General features: G+C 40.6%; 1 protein-coding gene across 3 annotated transcripts in view; it reads right to left on the bottom strand.

Annotated features, from left to right (window-relative positions):
- Window positions 1–20954, bottom strand: part of LRP1 (LDL receptor related protein 1) — a 336417-nt gene that overhangs the window by 111607 nt on the left and 203856 nt on the right. For all 3 annotated transcript variants that reach the window (XM_034419253.3, XM_034419254.3, XM_034419255.3), the window contains 10 exons: window positions 20476–20656; window positions 17155–17377; window positions 14638–14827; window positions 12479–12604; window positions 10412–10552; window positions 8198–8323; window positions 7720–7836; window positions 5835–5915; window positions 1922–2089; window positions 338–520 (listed from right to left, as the gene is read on the bottom strand). In XM_034419253.3, coding sequence (XP_034275144.2) covers window positions 338–520; window positions 1922–2089; window positions 5835–5915; window positions 7720–7836; window positions 8198–8323; window positions 10412–10552; window positions 12479–12604; window positions 14638–14827; window positions 17155–17377; window positions 20476–20656 — 1536 coding nt within the window. The remainder of the gene's footprint in view (window positions 1–337; window positions 521–1921; window positions 2090–5834; window positions 5916–7719; window positions 7837–8197; window positions 8324–10411; window positions 10553–12478; window positions 12605–14637; window positions 14828–17154; window positions 17378–20475; window positions 20657–20954) is intronic.

The following is a 20954-nucleotide window of genomic DNA, read 5'->3' as shown; positions in this document are numbered from 1 at the left end:
CAGGCTCTGTATTGTAATTTAGATTTACTACTGTGTTTTCCAGAAAATAAGACCCTGTCTTATATTTTTTTGAACATTGAAATAAGGCTTGGCCTTATTGCCATGCGTTCAAAAGCCCAATTGGGCTTATTATCAGGGGATGTCTTATTTTGGGGGAAACAGGGTAATGCTCCATACCAGCCACAACGAATGGCCATTGTCTGAAAAGGCTGCTATTCATTACACCACAGTTATTTTTAATAAGTCCTGGATATAACAGAATTTTTATATTAAAGCGGTCTAGATGTACGCAATGATCTAGTTGCATTTTCCATCCCTATAATGCAATGCCATTTACCAGAATCCTTGCAGCCAAACTTCACATTTGGATCACAGACATGAGTGACACCCTCACAGTTCTTCTCATCACTAGAGTCCATACAGTCAGTGTCGCCGTCACAGTGCCAGCGCATGGGAATACAGAGGGCATCGAGTCGGCATTGGAACTCATCTATATGGCAGCCTCCAGGTGGGCGGGTTGCTGGAGGGGAAAGAAAGGAGATAGCATGTTAATTGGGACAGTACTAAGGACTAGAGCTGGACACTACCAAAGCACTGCTAAATGGACAAGGAAAAAAACCTTGCAGGACATATCACGGTAGAGATGCTCTTATCAACTGGAAATGGTTTTCAGACATGCCATATTAATTTTCACCACTTTTTGTACCCATGTAGGAAGCCACACATTAGATTAGGTGTGTATGTGATCTGAAGGTATGCATCATTAGCACCTGTCCTTTATCCTTTATCATGATCAGATTACCCTCTGATTGCCATGGAAGTAACTAGTGCCTTCCCATAGGAAGGATGGATGTATTAGAACAGGGGTGTCAAACTCGTGGCCCACAGGCTGGATGCGTCACATGCTGGCCACCCCATCCCCGTTTTAGCGAAGAGGAAAAAAGTTACAATACATCACGTGATGACGTGTCATTGAAAGTTTGACACCCCTGTATTAGAACGATCCGTCCCAGATGCTAAATAGATCTTTTGGTTTCCAGAGGGCACATGGGAAATTAATCTAGAAATGCCACAACAATTCCGGACCAACATCCGTAACCAGGGAGAAGAAAGCATTTCCTGGCACATACTTTATGAGGCCTATTGCTGCAAATTTTTAAACAATATCTAGTATTTTGTATCAATGAAAAATAATTCAAACTTCACATATGCTATGGGTAAAAATGTTTTCATTCTAGCAGATATATATTTCTACAGATCTGTGCATCTTCTATGGAAAAGCTACAACTAACCTTTGAGTCATCTTTCTTCACTGAACGCTAGTGTCAGAACAAGCCTACTTTTTAATTTTTACCTTACTTCTATAGATTTTAATGTGTGGCCAGAATCTGAAAATAACATTTAACACAGCACAGTCCTTAAGCAAAATGGTTTGGTTGAGATCTGCATATGTGGGACTCATTGGGGTAGATTGTAGGACTGACACCAAAATATAATTTTATCAAATTTTATCTATATCTTAAATTATTGTATTTTATTCCAGTTTCATTTTACACTGTATTTTATTCCAATTTCATTTTAAATTGTATTTTATCCAATTCCATTTTAAATTGCTTTTATCAAACTAGTACTAATTTGTTTTTGGAACTCTGCACTTTGATATGGCCCAAGGGCTAATCAATAAATAAAATCTTACCTGTATAGATTTTAATGAAAAATACAGACTACCAAGCCCACCAATAATGTATTCAAAATGGGAAAAAAAAAAAAAAAAAAGAGGAGAAATCTCCAAATGGAACAATACACAGAAAGCTTTTACGGAGCAGTGTGTTATCTGCTCAGCGTAGCATTTTTCCAGGGCAGATTGTTAGATGTCGGCTGGTGCCACACAGAAGCCATTCCAAATGCGCCCTATTCTCACCCAGATTGGTGCAGTTGGCATGTGTCTCATCACTGTAGTCCCCGCAGTCATTGTCCCCATCGCAGGTCCAATGGACAGGTATGCAGCGCCCACTGTTGCATTTGAACTGGTTGCTGGAGCAGGAATGGCTGCAGCCAGCTTCATCACTGTTGTCCCCACAGTCGTTGTCTGGAAACAAGAAATGGGGGAGAAGGGCAGTCTACTGGGTTCTGGGGGGCAAACACAACCCTTCCATGCATTTCCCTCCCCCCCCTCCCAAAATTCCCCTTCTGAGCTAGATGCAGACTTCCTTTAGCTGATAGGCTGCTAGAAAGTCAAGAAGGCAGCAATGCATCCACTGTCATGGGTTACCCCAATTCCCCAAAGCCTGCATAAATTCTACCCTTCTACCCCATGCATACTCTAGCCAAACATGCTTATGCATTGCCCCGAGAGCTTTTACCACTAAAGAAGCTGCTAAACAATAATAACAGCAACAAGAATAGCAACAAAATTTATAAAGAAAACACAGAAACTGCATAGATCATCACATGCACCATGGGGGAAGGGGAGTGGGTGAAGTGAAAGGAATCTATCACATTACTGGATTCCGGGATCAATTTAATGTGTGTATTTCTTGAGATTCAAAACAATGCCCATCTGTACATATACATCTCTGCATGTGTTAGCATGTGCGCTATCTTGATCTGGGATGTTCTTGTTTATTTGAAATATCTGTTTCTAAGTAAGAATAAGCACTGATAGAGAAAATAAATCATGGATCATTTATTTAGTTAGCATTTAGCAATTTATGGATAAGTGTGCTGATGAATCAAGTTATTACTGCTTATCCATGCATGGTTGGATTTTATTTTGCCTTTAGCAAAACTAGTGGAGAAGACTGCTCCTACTGCTAAAAAAAATTCTTGGTTTTGGCAACTTGCATTGCTCTTGAGCTTACTGGCCCTTTTTCAAGCTCTAGAGCCCAGAGAGAGATTCAAAAGAAGCATTTTTTCTAACTCAATTAGCTTTATCAGCACATCTAATCTGATGCACTGTTGTTTCAAATGCTATGGAAGCCATGAAATAGCAATAGCAATAGCACTTAGACTTATGTACTGCTTCATAGTACTTTACAGCCCTCTCTAAGCGGTTTACAGAGTCAGCATATTGCCTCTAACAACGTGGGTCCTCATTTTACCAACCTCGGAAGGATGGAAAGTTGAGTCAACCTTGAGCTGTTCAAAATCGAACTCCTGGCAGAGGGCATAGTTAGCCTGCAATACTGCATTCTAACCACTGCGCCACCTTCTAAGCAAAGATATTTCAAATCACACCTCCCCCAAATCATAACAGTCCCTTTTCTTAACCTTCCCACAACTTGGTTCTCAGAAAGTTCTGGATGCTGTTCATAGGCATCCTTGCTGAGAAGCAAGGGACTGGCATATGTTTGAACACATAGAAGACTGGCATATGTTTCTGGCTCAGGAGTTCCTTTTAAAGTTAGGAACTCTTTGGATCTCAAGGCAAGGGGCAGCAACATTATCTGATGGCCTTCAAAATAAGGGAAATGATAAGCACCTGTGGCACAAGCAAGCTCCAGAATGGTCTACCTGCCCATCTAATGAGATTTATCAGTGCACAAAACTTCCCCCAAACAAAGACAGGAAGTGCTAAGTCTTTGCAGGGACTGAAATTGCACAAGTGACAGCTTTTTTTGTGGGGGGAGTCAAGGAGTACAGGAGGGGTGAGGTGCATGTTGATCTATGCACTAACCGTTGCCTTTTGGACAATTCTTTTCGTCAGAGCCATCCCCACAATCCTTTTCTGAAACAGAAACGAACCAGAAAAGATAGGAGAGTGGGCATGGTGAACACATGTCAACCCACCCAATCAACACACACAAACAAAAAGACAACAGGAAACTAGAAATCAACTATGAAGATGGAGACAAACTGGCATCCAAAGGATAGAACATGCAGAGGGGAAAGGAGGAAGGGCATCAAGAGAATTGTGTCAAACACAGAAAGGGGATGAGACAGAATCCATACCCCCTTATTTTTAATCCTCAACAGGAGAAAAGAGATCAGGAGGGCAACCTACATTACTCTCCTGAGAGATACTCTAAATTCTTTCCTTAATTTTCAGCCTCTGCTTCAAAATCAGAATTGAAAGTTGGCTACATTAAGCCATGTAAATGTGCTCAAGTCTGATTTGTGTGAAGTGAGGTTACCTTGACTCATACAAACCAGTAGTTTAAAATAAGTTCTTAATCAAGTCAGGTTCGTGACTCGCATTTCATCAAAATCATAGCTGATCGTTAATATACAATCTCAGCCTCCATGTAAGGCAAATAAGCATCTATCTTTTTTACTTATAAAAATGTAATGGGGAAAGGAACAGAGCTACAGTATGTGCGTTTCTTCCTCTAAAAGACAGTTTAAAAACAACAATAACAAAAAAACTAGCAGCAATTTAACAGCCAATTTCCTTCCATCCAGGGGTGCTATTCAGCAGGTTCTGGAGAACCGGTTGCGGAAATTTTGAGTAGTTCAGAGAACCGGCAAATACCACCTCTGGCTGACCCAGAGTGGGGTGGGAATGGAGATTTTGCAGTATCCTTCCCCTGGAGTGGGGTGGGAATGGAGATTTTGCAGTATCCTTCCCCTGCCACACCAAGTCATGCCCACCAAGCCTCACCATGCCAGAACTGGTAGTAAAAAAATTTGAATTCCATCACTGCTTCCATCTCACTAGCATCTTGGTGGAAAATTACAGGTATTTTTTTCCCCCATTTCAGGATACAGGTTTGTAATTCAATGTTTGAGTGCCCCCATCCACACAAAATTCCCAGTGTCAAGAGAAAACAATCATGTACTTTTCTCTTGATGTTCAAATCCTCCAAGTGCAGTGGAAAACAGCCAAAAGCAAAATCACATACTTACTTGCAATTTGGTAATCTAGACAACATTTGGCTATTTAATTCTGTACCTGCCCTTAAACTCCAAGCTTAAGACAAAATCCACCCACTAGCTTTCCTCAAGGAAGGTGTGGGAGGATGTGGAGGCATCTAATCTTCATTTTCATTAACCCAGATCTTTTGACAGGGTATTCGAACTCCTGACATCTTTGGACAAGTATGTGATTACACAATGTGATTAATGAGCAGAAGAGATCTTGAAGTAAGCCCCATTCAAAGGACTTGCCTGCTAAACTTCCAGTGGGCCAAACAACAATTGACTTTCCAACCTAAGGAATATGCTGTACTTTGGATGAGACCAGTATCTGCTTACTCAACCCTAACAGAAAGTCTAGAGTGGCATAGCTAAGAAGATCTCAAGTCAAGATGTGAAGCTTGCTGCTTGTATTACTTCTCTCTAGATGGGGATATCTGGGAGATGTAAGTAAGAGCTCATTGAACCCCAGATATGATACAGGGCTAGCTTCAGGGGTGAAATCCAGCAAGTTCTGACAGGTTCTGGAGAACTAGTAGCGGAAATTTTGAGTAGTTTGGAGAACCGGTAAATATCATCTCTGGCTGGCCCCAGACTGGGGTGGGAATGGAGATTTTGCAATATCCTTCCCTCAGGATTGGAGAGGGAATGGGGATTTTGCAGTATCCTTCCCCTGGAGTGGGGAGGGAATGGAGATTTTGCAGTATTCTTCCCCTGCTATGTCCACCAAGCCACGCCCACAGAACCGGTAGTAAAAAAAAATTGGATTTCACCACTGGCTAGCTTCTCTCACAGAAGCAAAGATGAAGAGATAGCATGTTAAAGCAAACATTGTCATGCAGAGATGGGAAATACAGAAAACGAATTCCAAGCCCATCTTTTCCCAAAGAATCTGCAGTTCACCCTTACAGACTCCCTTTTGTTTCTGACCTCACCGTTCCAGCCAACACAGAAGGACATTGCATGCAGTATAAACTTACCATTGTCACATCTCCAATTGATGTTGATGCAGCGGCCATTGTGGCAAGTAAACTGGGTCAGAGGGAAGCAAGTTGGGTAGGCTGCAAAAAGAAGTAAGGGCATTTGCAGGAGCTATTGTGTATCGAGGAAGTTCGGCGGTATCAGCACAAAGGGATGCGATTGTTGTGGTATTACAAGCAGTAATGCTTGGGGGAAGGGGTTTTTCAAGGAGACGAGGGTTTCTTCAAATGACACTTGGAGGTCTATGCTCCAGAAAGTACATGGAATTATTATAAAACAGTTCTAAATATCCCCACATATTTAATAATCAGCCCCTTCCAAATTTCTATTACATTAAAATGACAATCCAGTGGCAATTTTTTTTTAACGCTCCTTAGTTCCAGGTAGGATCTCTCTTTAATGAGCTTCTTCTAGTCCTGCCCTCGGGTGCTTTGGAAAAGAAGTCAACCCCCTTATTTCTGTAACTGCCCCTCAAGTACTGGAAGACAGCTATCATGTCACCAGTAATCCTTCTCTTTGAGAGGTTAGATATATCTAGTTCTCTTAACCATTCATTGTAGAGTTTAGTCTCCAGAATCTTTGTCATCCTTGTTGCTCTTTTCTGCAATCTTTGTAGGGTCTCAGCATCTGTTTTGTATCGTGGCAACAATGCAGTATTCCAAATGTGGTGTCACTAGTGCAGTATAGTGTGGGACTATCACTTCTTGTGACCTTGATACTATCCCTCTCTAGATGGAACCTTGGACAGCATGGGCTTTTTTGGCAGCTGCAGCACACTACTGGCTCATACTTAAATGGTGGTCCACTAGGACACCTAGGACAGGTACTGCCTATTCTATACCTGTGCATTTGGTTTTTCCTGCCTAAGTGCAGGACCTTACTTTTCTCACCATTGAATTGCATTTTATTGGATAAGGCCCATTGCTCCAGTCTGTTAAGATCCTTCTTAATCTTGAGTCTATCTTCCAAAGCTTTAGCAATTCCCCTCAGCTTGGTATCGTCTGCACCTTTTGATGAGTTCCCCTTCTATCCCTTCATCTAGATCAGGGGTGGGCAAATGTGGCTCTTTTACAACCTGTGGACTTCAACTCCCAGAATTCCTGAGACAGCTTGGCTGTCTTTTACAGGTTGTAAAAGAGCCACATTTGCCCACCCCTGATCTAGATCAGTTATGAAGATATTGAAGAGCAACTGGACCCAAGACAGAACTTGGAGGTACCCCTCTGAATGCGTCTCTCCTTGTAGAGCTACTTGCTGAGTGTGGTTGATCAGCCAATTGCAAACCCATCTGGTGGTGGTACTATCTACACCACGTTGTTCCATCTTGCCAAGAACTAAGCTGTGGTCTAGTTTGGCAAATGCCTTACAAAGTCTAGGTATACTATATCCACAGCATTTCATTGATCTACTAATTTAGTCACTTTATCAAAAAGGCAATAAGGTTTCTTTGGCATGATCTATTTTAACAAACCCATAACGATTTTTATTAATCCTTGCTCATTTCTAAGGTGCTCACAAATCTGTTGCTTGATTAGGATTTTCCCAGGTATTGATAGAAACAAATACACATTTGTGTTTAGATATTTAATTATGTCTGCCTAAAACATGTGTGAATGAGGCAGATACAGATTTAGAGCCATGTGTAATGTACATCTTTACTTTTTAGAAAATAAATCCTGGATTTTAAATACATGAAAGAATCCACAGCCTTTCAAATGTACATTTCTTTCAGACCATATGGCTGGAGATTATGTACTATAATCATAACTGTGATTATAGTAATAAGTCTGTTATTACAACAAAGCCCCTGGCAGATTATGAATATCCATTCACTTAGCAATGCATCTACAAATGTAATACACCAGAATCTATTTCTTCACTCACCACATGAGGCTGATTCATCAGAGCGATCCCCGCAATCATCATCCAAGTCACAGGTCCAAGAGATAGGGATGCAACGGCCACTGGCACAGGAAAACTGGTTGGTGGGACACGTGCGAGCTGGAGAGCAGGCAAGTGGCAGTGAATCACAGAAGAAATATTAAAAGCAAAATTGCATACCTTCTTGAGTCAGTCGAATGGTGGGTAGGAAAATTTCCAATGGTAATATCAGATGATGCAGAAATAGTTAAAACAGGTTCTGTATTGAAACTAGCCAGCACCATATTCAATTACATGCTTTGCAGATACACAGAAACTACCCAGAATTTTGAGAACTGTTAATTCCACCACATCTAGAAAGTTGGAGAAGCCTGATCTACAGATTCACTTAAGATACCCCCAACAGACTCACAAAGTTGTCGTGAAGATCAAATGAAGAATAACTATCTAGTTAATTAAATGGATAACAAACGACTGTTACCAGAGCAGGTGGAATTAGATTCATCTTCATTGTTGCCGCAATCATTATCCCCATCACACAGCCAGCGGTTGGGGATGCAACGATTGTTCTCACATTTGAAGCGGTCTGAAGGGCATGTGTGCTGATCTGCAGAAGGTCAAAGCAAGGAAGGCATCTTAGGACATCACACAATGAGATCCTCCTTTCCTTCTATCTGTATGACAGTAATGTGAACTTAGGACCAAAGAGCCTTCTCCCTTGGATAAGTTAAGAATCTTGAGGCTTTAGGCCACATTCAGATGAGTTTCCCAATTATGATGGTGCCAAATTCAGAGATCTTATGGGAAATCGATACGAGGTCTTCTTCCTCTAATAACGCTATTATTTTCACAACGTTTTCCAACTACTTGTTTTTTTTTTAAAAAAAAAAAAAGAAGAAAATTTGTTGAGATTGATTTTGATTGATAAGACTAAGAAATGCTTTACTAGAAGAATTAGAAAAGTCCGTACTACTATGGACATGCAGCTATTTGGATCTAAAGTGAAAAAGCTGCTCCAGATCCAGCATGAATGCACTTCCTGTAATTTGTCAATCATAAAAAATAGCTGTATATTTTCTTAGGCTCACGTGGACCTTTTCTGCTTCAGATCCCTAGAAATAATTTATTCAGTATGACACATGTGTACATTCCATGTCAAAATAAGGAATATCCATAACCAGGGACTCCAATTTCTGGAAATAAAAAACTTATTTATATTTTCCCAATCTATGATGTTCTCTAAAAAAGCTGTCTTAGACAATGGTCATTCAGTTAGTCAAATTAAGCCAGACTTATCTATTCTATTCTGAGCATTAGAGGCTCTGAAAGATCTCAGAAAAAAGAAGGCAAGGACATCTTTACATTCAAACTGTATTTTTACTAACTGGGCCCTTCATTTTTACTTATTTATTTCAGGTAAAAAGGCAACAGAAGGAACAGGGATAGGCAGAAAAGCTCTTGGGAGTATTACAAACATCCTTTTACATCCCTATGCTGTAGATCTTGACTTGTCTTAAAATTAATGTTCAACTTCTCAACCTACTACATTCGATACCAGACAAAAACTACGGTGTTTCACTGTAATCTGATGTATTAGTTTTCATGACCTCTGCTTCTGTAGATACAAATGTTTTGATGTTTTCTAATAGAGAGCTCCACAACCCCCAGATGGCAGCCCATTACTGGACCATGGTTCATTCGGAGCCGGGCCATGCAAGTGGCGGGCAAGTGCACACAGTTCCACTCGTGCAAGCAGAAGGTGCTTGCACTCGCTTACGAAGCCCTAGTTGCACAAATGGAGTTGTACACACTCACGCGCATGCACCCACCACTCACACAGAACCATCCCCTCCCGCCCCCCACCATGCCAGGCTGCCAAGCCGGAAAGGTTGGGGACCACTTGTTCTAGTAGAATTTTGTACCCTGGATGCAACCCCTTTTCACCTTTGGAGTTCTCTATCATTTGAAAGTGCTCTGGATTCACCATTTTGTCTGATGCAAGATACACCTAGTCACCCTACCCCAGGGGTGAAATGCTCCCGGTTCCGACCGGATCACCCGATCCGGTAGTGATGGAGGTGGGTGGTTCGGAGAACTGGTAGCACAAATCCCTGCCCCCCCCCCCCATGCCCAGCTGAGCCGCACAATCATCAGAGGCTTTTTTTTTACTTTTAAAAGCATTTTTTCTACAACCTCTTCGGCTGAAAAAATACTTTTAAAAGAAAAAAAAAAAGCCTCTGATGATCGCGCGGCTCAGCTGGGATCATCAAAGGCTTTTAAAAGAAAAAAAAATCTTTTTTTCTTTTAAATGCCTCTGACGATCCAAGCTGAGTTGCCTGATCGTCAGAGGTATTTAAAGGAAAAAAAACCCTCTGACGATCCAAGCTGAGTTGCCTACTTTGCTGATCAGGCAACTCAGCTGGGATCGTCAGAGCCTTTTGAAAGCATTTTTTTATAACCTCTTTGGCGAAGAGGTTGTAGAAAAAATGGTTTTAAAAGAAAAAAAAAATGGCCACGCCCACCCAGTCACATTACACCCCCCCCCACCAAGCCACACCCACAGAACTAGTAGCAACAAATTTTAGATTTCACCACTGCCCTAGCCTATATATATTTGAAGGATTGATCCCATTTGTCTCACGAGAGGATGGGAATGGTCAAGAAGAACCCTGGTGTCCCTCAAGCAAATACGTACGACAGAGTTCGGGTGCCTCATCACTGTTGTCCAGGCAGTCATTGTCTCCATCACATTTCCATCGCTCCTGTATACATCGACTGTTCTTGCAAGCAAATTCCCCAGGCTGGCACTGTGGAGGTGGAACGTAAGATGGATTGGCTAGAGAAGAAAAAATAAGAGAAGAGTGGTGATGTAATAAGCAGGAGGCAGCCTTGGAGTTGAACCAGCCCCTCCTCTCAGATACTTCAATTCTGAGGTAATCTGCATCTATGGATGAACAGTGACTGGAAAATCTTTGGTGCCATTCACTTCTAAACCCATTTCTCCCAAACCATCCCTCTGGAGGCCAAAGGGTGGGGGCTGGCAGGTAGACGGGGCTTCGGCAACATTCGCTCTATAAGATGCACAGACATTTCCACCCACTTTGGGGGAGGGGGGAGAGGAAAAGTGTGTCTTATAGACCGAATAATACGGTATTTATAAAAATAAGAAAGGTGGGATAAAAATCTAACCCTCCCCCCAGAATTAGCAATTTCGACATGCAAAGATCATATTAGTGATGAATATGTACTGGTCCCTACAGATTGTATATGTAAAAACAAGTCGCAAGTTTATGTATCCCAGTTTGAGAATGTGAATCATGGGTATCAAACTTGATCATGTCACGTGATGTATCGTGATGTATTGCAACGTTTTTTGCCTTTGCAAAGCCGGGGTGGGTGGGGCAAGTGTGTGATGCATCTGGCCCGCAGGCTGCCAGTTTGACAGGCCTGATATGAATGTTCTTAAAATATTTGCTTCACGAAACATCACTCCCACCATGACTTTGTACAGAAAGAGCTGCTTGCTTTTACATCTATATAAAGTAAATTCAGGCATGACAAAAAGTATTATACCCCAAGAGAAGGCAGCTGTATGGCTAATGTAAAACTGACCTCCCCTTGCTACATCTGTACATATGGAGCCTTCCATAAGAGTCAAAACCCTGCAACATCTTGCACAGACAGCAGCTTGCACAGAATTTCCTACTTTATAGCCAAACTATTTGCACAGATGTTTAGAAGGTAGATGATAGGCAGGTGGCAAAAATGCTTACTGATGCAGAAGCAACTTCCAGTACTGGACATCAGATTGGATGATTTTCAAGATTCCTTCCAACTGTTACATTTTAAGATTTACTTACTTTAATAACCTCTTTTGCTGGTGGAAATAGGGCTACATGCTTGTTGGCAGGTCCTTAACACCTTAAATAGCTAGCGTTCCTAAATATGTAAACCATGAGTAGGCAACATTTGAAGAGTTGGAGCCCATAACCGAACTAATTGGAAACCAAAGGAAACCTGCTGCTCCCACCTCCACTCTTGTTTTTTTGAAAACACTCTCCTACACCTTCAAAATTTGGCTCTTCCATTATCCATTTCAGAAGCATGGAGTTCAGGGCACTCATAAGCAGGATGCTGGGGGGCGGGGGGAGGGTCATATTCTTCAGATTTACCCCATTCTTTAAATCTGCAGTTTAGCATACAGAAATTAAACAAAGGAACCTTTTCTATTGGAGGAAGAGGCAGTGATGTGGGGAAAGAAACTTCATTTATGTGGAGGTTGTGTTGCAAAGCAACATAGCAGGAACAGAAAAAAATGTGGCAACCTGATTTAGAAATCACAATAAAGTAACTAGCCTCAGCCAAAAAAAAACAAAAAACCATTCTTTCCATTTCTGCTGACACAGAATATGTTTGGCTATTATAAGTACCCCATCCTTTCTGTAAAAGTACAAACAAGGGTGGAAAACCTCTTCCAATGAAATGGATATATTCATCAAATAAATATATTCCCCAGTTTCATTTGTGGAAAGCTGCAAATTGGCAGAGTGATGGCTTTGTCACCAATGTCAATCAGGTCACTTACTGTTCCAGTCAAGAAAGAGCACTGGAGAATTCAAAGCATCTGTGATGGTCAAGAAGGTCTTAATAAAATGATACAGGCTATTAAAGTCCCGTGTTTTTTTTTTTTTTTAAGAATGCTGAGCTCCTGGCAATCTCTTATCTCCTTTCACATTTACTGAATTATGACATGGATTGTTACCTTGGCAAGTGACAGAATCTGGTCCCAAAATCTGGTCTTCTGCACAGGCACAACGTCTGCCATTTGGGATAGCTAAGCAAAGACTGCTGCAGCCTCCATTGTTCACCCGGCAACTGTTAGAGCCAACTAAAAAATTGACAAGAAGAAGCAATGAGAGAAAAACTTCCTAAGACCCGTCAAAAGCAAAGAGAAAGAAAAGACCTGGAAGGCTCTTATGCAATCCAGTCCAAGTAAAATAGATCACGAAATGCACTGGAAAAGCAAAACAGGATTAATAATTTCCAAAGAGGTAAACATTTTAGCCTTTTGCAGCAAATATCCTGACCAGCTCAAAGAGTCTTTGCAGGAGCTTAAAAACCAATAAATTCCATTTTCCACCTAAACTTTCATGGGTCAGAATTCACAATGCTCCAGTCACCACTAAGTCTTTGATTTTAATCGCAACATGCCTGGGCCTGCCCTTCTTTGCATTCCTCCTCATAGCCACAAGAAAATAGAAGTGCATTTAGTTCAACAAATACTGGTAGTCCTCGACTGACGACCACAATTGAGCCCAAAATTTATGTCACTAAGCAAGACAGCTGTTAACTGAATTTTGCCCCATTTTACAACCGTTTGTGCCACAGTTAAGTGAAACGCTGCAGTTGTTAAATTAATAACATGGCTGTTAAGTGAATCTGGCTTCCCCATTGATTTTGCTTGTCCTAAGGTCACAAAAAGGGATCACATGACTCGGGGGGGGACACTACAACCGTCATAAATATGAATCAGTTGCCAAGCATCTGAATTTTGATCACGTGACCATGGGGATTGCTATAAAACGGTAGTTCAGTACGAAAAAATGGTCATAAGTAACATTTTTTAGTGCTGTTGTAATTTTGAACCATCATTAAACAAATGGTTGTAAGGTGAGGAGTAACTGTACTACCGTGTTTCCCCCAAAATAAGACCGTATCTTATATTAATTTTTGTGCCCAAAGACACATTATGGCTTATTTTCCAGTTAGGTCTTATTTTGGGGGAAATACAGTACTAAACGCCTCTGTCTGGTTGATGATCTTAACTGGGTCTTATTTTTGGAGTAGGGGTTATATTACGAGCATCCTGAAAAATCATGCTTATTTTCTGGTTGGGTCTTATTTTCGGGGAAACAGGGTACATGTATTGAGTGGCTAGTTTAAAAAAAAAAATAGCAAAGGAAAAAACATCAGACTGGTTTTATCTTTTTTTCCCCTTAACTGACTACTTCTGTAGCCTTCCTTTGGCCTCTTCATACTTTGTGTTAGAGCATGCTCTCACAATAAGCATGTTGACTTTTCTCAACCATTGGGTTGGGTTTTTTTTAAGTTTCAATACATTTTTGCCTTCCTCCTCACCTTAAACATATCTCTCTCTCTCTTTCTGTTACTTTTAAATGTTTCTTAAACGGGTACTCCCAATTCATGAGCGTATCCTCATGCTGCTGGGGAACTCAAAACACCGTTTCCTCCCTGGTCTTTGACGAAAAGGAACGGCAACTTTATAGGTGGTCACAATGTATTAAAAATGAAGAAAGCAGGAATAATCTCCTTCAGGACTTTCATTAAGTTTATATAGACTACTTTTAACCTGCCATATGATGCAGGTTATCCTGCCATATGATGCAGGAGAAGGGACAGCATTTGTTCTTACCTGACTTAAGTAGAAAGTATGTTCTGTTTTAGCAAGTGCCAGCGTAATACTAAATCCATAATGGTTACTGAATTTTTTTCATTTAGAGGATAAGAGCTGACTCACAAAGTAAACAGCTCTGATCCATCCACCTGATCTGGGTTTTAATACTCACAAGATCCCACTTCTCTCTATGTGAAGGAAACCATTAAAGAAGTCTTAATTTATGGATCTGCATAGCATTTTTCCTAAAAAAATTCAAGACTATCTTCTAATGCTCTTGTTCTCACATGCACATTCATCCAGGTGGCCACTAAAAATAAGGCTTTGTACTTGCAGCAAATATCGTGCTAGGCATCACAAAATTCATCATAGTTCTGTTCTGAACCCTGTACGGATCTTTAGAGAAAGTATGCTACAGATCAGTTCTATTTTTTCATTTAGGATGTCATTCACTTTGTAAATTCCTGCAAAGTACATTTTGACAAGTGCTCATCGTGGTCTAATACCTTGTTGTTGCTGAGCATCGTACATGCGAATCTCAAAAAGCGGTGGTCGTTCATTGCGCAACAGTGTAACAGCCTTGGTGTTCTGGTCCAAACGAAAGATGCTACCACTTCGGTATTCTGTCCAGAAGAGGAAATGGCCATAATGGCACAACCCAAAGGCATGACTCAACTCACTTCCATCATAAACAACCTGCAGCAGGAGAAAGATATACACAAGTAGAACATTTAAGACAAGCAATCAACATTTTAAAAATGCATCTTTTCTGACAGCACAGCTACAGGGTCAAAGCAATGGGAGACGGTTGGGAAAAAAGAGACGGAGATTATAAATATAGAATATAAAAGAAGAGAGAGGGGAAGAGCTAGCTTGGTCTAGTGGTTAAGGCAACAGGCTAAAAAGCTGGAGTCTCTTTAGGTGTGATAGCCAGTTGGGTGACCTTGGGTCAGTCACTCTCAGTCCAACTCACCTCCCAAGATTGTTGTTGTGGGTAAATTGGAGGAGGAAGGTATGTTAGATATGTTCGACACCTTGAGTTGTTTATAAGACTAATAAAGGCTGGATTTCAATAAATAAATATTGAGGTGTAGAAAAACTGCCCCTCAAATAGTCATACCGCTAACCTAAATGCTAGGTATTCTTGTAGCAGTAATCCTGCTGGAATTATAGTGGTGATGCTAATGCCACATTTATGATATTTGAGAAATTGTCCACATTTTTATTTTGTCCTTGAGTCAATGTCGACACTGTGTGAACACATTCTTGCACTTTTCTCAGCAAGATTTTGGCCTTTGCCTTTGCCTCTTTCCTAGGGCTGAAAGTAACTGGCCCAAGTCACCCAAGTAGCTTTGTGCCTACAGCAAGACTACAACTCACAGTCTCCTAGTTTCTAGCCTGATGCTTTAACCACTACTCCAAACTAGCTCTCAATTCACACTATGAACATTGTTCACAAACATCAATGACCGAACTTGACTTCAAAGTGACCTAAAACCACAGCATCTCCTTCTTGTTGGATAAAAGGCTTACAAATTGCCGAAATACCTGCCAAGCATACATCTACCTGGTATGTCAGAGCAAAGAGAAATTACGTTAATTGTACTTATATAAAAAAAAGTCTAAAGGCAGGGCAAATATTGGCCTGAGCAAGTGGGATATTTCTTGGGACTTAATTGTTTTTGATATATTAGAAATATTTGTACAAGTTTACATAAACCCAATGTTTAACAACTGTGAACAAAACAGCCGGCAAATAAAAATGCAATTAAAAAGTCAGCATGCTTAAACTGTTTACAATTTTCGGATGAATAATTTGGAGGGTGTGGGGGTGTGGAAGAGCAAGCTGCTTGAGAAAATCGCAGGCACCTGTGCTGTCTTATTTCTCTCCCATCTGAGATCTTTTTTTCCCAGCGTCAGCACAGCAGAGTTGCCAATGAAGCAGCAACCTCTTCACAGACGTCAGACGATTATCACCATTCTAAAGATCCTAACAATTGTACATAGTTCAATTTTGAAGTGTATTCATTGCTCCTCCTCCTCGCCTTGAGTACTTCCGATCTATAACCATTTTTGCTTGCTTTGGAAGCTGTACTCTCATCAGGGGAGAGTACAGGGGTGTACTGTCCCCTGTAGCAGGGGGAGAGCAGGGGTGTTAAACTCGATTTCATTAAGGGTCGCATCAGGGTTGTGTTTGACTTTGGGGGGCCATGGTGGGCGTGGCTACGGTGGGTGTGACCAGCTCAATGTCACTCATGTCGGGGGTACCTATGGTGGTGCAAGCGCTCTGCCAGGGAAAACGGGCTTCTGAGCTCTGTTTTCGGCTGCGACGGCCTCCTGCAACCCTCTGCCAGTGAAAATAGAGCTCAGGAGTGCCTTATGCGGCCTTCCAGAGCTCCATTTTCACTGGCCGAGGCACCGTGGACTGGTTCTTCGCTGTTTCCAGGGCGGCCCTGTGGGCCAGATCTAAGCGCCCCGCGGGCCTTGAGTTTGACACCCCTGTCCTAAAGTGAGTGGCTCCAACAATTCAACTGCATGCAAAGGGATACAGTCATTTGAAAAGATACCGACAGGGCACTGAGAAAAAACATTTTGATAATTGTAAGAATCATTCCATTTGGGTTCAAGCCAGTGGTGAAATCCAAATTATTTTACTACTGGTTCTGTGGGTGTGGCTTTGTGGGAGTGGCTCGGTGGGCATGGCAGGGAGAGGATACTCTAAAATCTCCATTCCCACCCCACTCCAGGGGAAGGATACTGCAAAATCTCCATTCCCACCCCACTCTGGAGCCAGCCAGAAGTGGTATTTGCCGGTTCTCTGAACTACTCAAAATTTCCACTACTGGTTCTCTGAACTGCTCAAAATTTCCGCTACAGGTTCTCCAGAACCTGTCAGAACTTGCTGGATTTCACACCTGGTTCAAGCCCAGAAACAAGCCCAAAGCTCATACAAAAACTATTGAGTGAGAGTGGTAGTAAGAACAACTAGTGTCAACAGAAATAGAGACAAAACTGGCACTGACCTTGCGTTCTGTGCCATCCAGCATGACTGTCTCAATCCGGTCATAGTAGGCATCAACCCAGTACAACATCTTAGAGGGAATGTCCAGGCTCAGCCCGTTGGGCCACAGCACGGTCTTGGAGGTGATGAAGACACTGCGGTTGGTACCATCCATCCAAGCCTTTTCTATCTTTCCTCTTTTACTGTCCTTTGGGTCTTCTTCCCAATCCGTCCAGTACATCCATCTAAGTGAGAAAAGACAGGAAAGTCAACATGTGTGCAGTTTTTAAAATTGTTCCTTTGTTCACCCATGGATAGTTAGTTGTTTGGTGGTCATTTTCTTAAAAACAGTACTCCGCATGGATTTAAATGACCCTCTGAAAATACTTGACCAAGAGAGACATTTTGCAAAAGAATGAAAGTTCAGTCCCAAGTCAGCTCTTTCACTTGTGCCTTGTTCATAGATTCAGTGTTCAGTTCTTGCTAATCTGCTTTACTATATCTCCAAGCTATGTAAGAAAAAGTGGTATCAAAGCCACACAGAAACAAGGATACTCTGACCATCCTTTGAAATCACTGAACAAGATTTTATTATAAAGAGAAGATAAAACAATAGCATATAGGCAGTGTTCCTCAACTGTATATCTAAACATGGAATACTAATGTATCTTTCAAACACAAGCGAATTCCCACTAATTGTTGCAGAACAAAAAAGTTAACAGTTAACACCGTATTTTCTTCATCATCTTTAAATAGTTTATTCTCCCCAATGTCTTTGCTTCTACTTCCTCAAGTAAATTTTCCTTACTGGGTAGTATCAAAACAAAGATTGCTCCTCCACTTATTTCCTTCTTCCATCCCCTGAAGAAGAAGGTTGTTAGCAGAAGATTTAAGAATTTCTTGGAAGAACTGACTTCCAGGGAAGCAATGGCAGACTTTCTATCCTGGATGAAAGAAGTTTAAGAATGAAAAGAAAAGGTTTTTGAAAGAGCAAAAGGGGAATCAGAATTTTGATTTTGGAAAGTTAAAGGCTAGGATATAGAGCTAAATAGACTTGAAAGATTTCCTGTAGGGTGTTTCAAATTTTATTAAATATATGAAAGTTTTTTTTTACAGGGCTCAGTGGCTAAGATGCTGAGCTTGTCAATCAAAAGGTCGGCAGTTCAGCAGTTCGAATCCCTAGTGCCGCGTAATGGGGTAAGCTCCCGTTACTTGTCCCAGCTTCTGCTAACCTAGCAGTTTGAAAGCACGTAAAAATGCAAGTAGAAAAAATAGGGACCACCTTTGGTGGGAAGGTAACAGCGTTTTATGCGACTTTGGCGTTTAGTCATGCCGGCCACATGACCACAGAGACGTCTTCGGACAGCACTGGCTCTTCAGCTTTGAAACAGAGATGAGCACCGCCCCCTAGAGTCGGGAATGACTAGCACATATGTGCAAGGGAAACCTTTATGTTTACCTATGAAAGTTTTAAAATTAACTATAAGAAATCCTCTCATGGGAAAGTTTTGCTGATTGGAAAATAAACATACAGTAAGAGGGGACTTTGAAGACTAACCAGAGAGAACTAAGGATTACAATTAAAGGAGAAGGGGCTCAATAATACAATGCAACAACACTATTTGGCTATAGAAGGAATTAAGGCTGTTTGGGAACTATATACTCAGAAATCACTTACAAGATTGTCGGATACTATAAAGAGGGGTTTAGAAGAGAATATAGAATAGGTTTGGTTTTTTTTACTGGGTAAGAGAAAAGCTGATATGAATGTGGATTTCAAAATGGATTTTAGAAAGCCAAATTACAAGAGTGATATGGAAAAGGATGTCACAATGGATTTACATTTGAAACCGGCTAATGTCTTAATAACTAAAGAAATAATAAATCAGAAGAATTATTTGGAAAATCTTCTTATCTTGGATTTACAAAGAGGACGAGTTAAGCTACTGAAGTTGTTTCTGAAAGGAGACACAGAGAAAATGAGAAGAAATCAACTGGTGGGAAATTATTTTATAAGATTAAAGATCAAGCTTAAAAAAAAATCATTGGAAGAAATATAAAGTGAAACTTATTTGACCAAGGTTAAATATGCATGTGGTAGTTTCTGGTAGCAATTAATGGAATTTATGTTTGACCAAGTCTCTTGATAAATGGGGAGAGAGATTTTTGTTGTTGTTTTTGCTTCATGTCTTAAAGATAGTGATCACTTGAAATACAAAATGGATTTAACTAAGATTAAATACACACATACTGTATATACACCCACATAAACATAAACCCACATAAACACACAGTATTTTTGCTAGTTTTTAATAGGCATTTGGGGCAATATGCTGACTCTGTAAACCGCTTAGAGAGGGCTGTAAAGCACTGTGAAGCAGTATATAAGTCTGCTATTGCTATTTATAGTATGATTATTAAGGGATGAAATACGGGAAGATGTTTTTTAATTGAAATTAATGAAAGTGTTAAGTTACTAAATTCTTTATACTGGTCTTGGAGGAAGGGAATAGTCATTTATAGATAGGTAGCTAGATAGATAGATAACTAGATAGATAGATAGATAGATAGATAGATAGATAGATAGATAGATAGATAGATAGGTGATAGATATTTCTTAATTTGTTTTTTCTCTTTCAACTTCTCTTTTTCTTTTATTTTTTGTATTAGTTTTTAATCTCTGTATTTGTAAACTTTCATAACATTATTTTTTTTAAAAAAGAAGAATTTCCTAAAAAGAATTATAATGATAGAGGTTGTTTCCCATGAGATTTGAGATCTGCACAGCCCCAACCTTGCCTGCTTGCTATAAGGGAGATGGATTTTTTTCCTGACAAGGGGAGATTTAGATCAGAAAAACATGCACGCCCATTTAGCAATCTTCCACAGATGCATTTAATTATAAAGAAAATAAAGTTATGGGAGATCAAACATGGGCTTCCCAGCATAATGTAGTAATGTGGTCCTAAATTACCCTCCTGTCTTCTACCCCATTTTTCTTGTCACTGTTATGTACTGCCTGTACAGTCATATAATTGAATGATTTAGACCTTTTCCAAGCTTATGTTAAGGCACACATAAAAGTGTAAATTATAAAGATTACAGCAACATAAAAACCTCTGGAGACAGAATTCCATTAGAGGAAGAATGAGGATAAAAATGTCATACATGAATATTAGAAAGCTGAAAAGTAAGAGCAATGGAAAACTGCATAATAGATGCCTTGCTTGCTAGAAGTTTGCTTGACATCTCTAGAATTCACTATTCCTGTAGACATATTCTGCTCCATTTCCGTAAGCAGATTTCCTGATCCCCTTAGGATCCACAGCCAGCAGAGACCCACCCATTCAAGGGATCCACCACAATGGCTCGTGGGTGAATCATCCTTTCTTCAATGAGTGTCTTCCTGGTCTGAGCAGCTTTTTCCAGCCGGGCAACGCTGATGGTTTTCTTGGGTCCATCGTCAGTCCAGTAGAGATTGTTCCCCATCCAGTCCACTGCAATGCCTTCTACATTATGAATGCCTGGAAGAAGATAAAATGAGAAATGTGCTGAACATGATCAAGGTACGCAGATGTGGATGTGCCACTGAAGGTTGAACGCAACATGATAATACAAGCAGAGCTATGTGATTGCTACTGAAATTGACAAGACATGACAGACATACCACCTTATTATCTGTTTTAAAAGAGTCAGATTCAGTGGCAGAAATCAGTCTTCAGGTTTGTACCTACAAACATTACAAAGAGTCTAAGAAGCATTTAGAAAAAATAGTTGAAGCTACACAATGCAATTCTTTCTGGTACATAGTGACCGGCTTAT

The sequence above is a fragment of the Pantherophis guttatus genome, chromosome 2, assembly GCF_059756535.1.
Source record: "Pantherophis guttatus breed Tessera chromosome 2, ASM5975653v1, whole genome shotgun sequence".
In the NCBI taxonomy this organism is placed as follows: domain Eukaryota; kingdom Metazoa; phylum Chordata; class Lepidosauria; order Squamata; family Colubridae; genus Pantherophis; species Pantherophis guttatus.
This window is presented reverse-complemented; position numbering and strand designations above follow the sequence as displayed.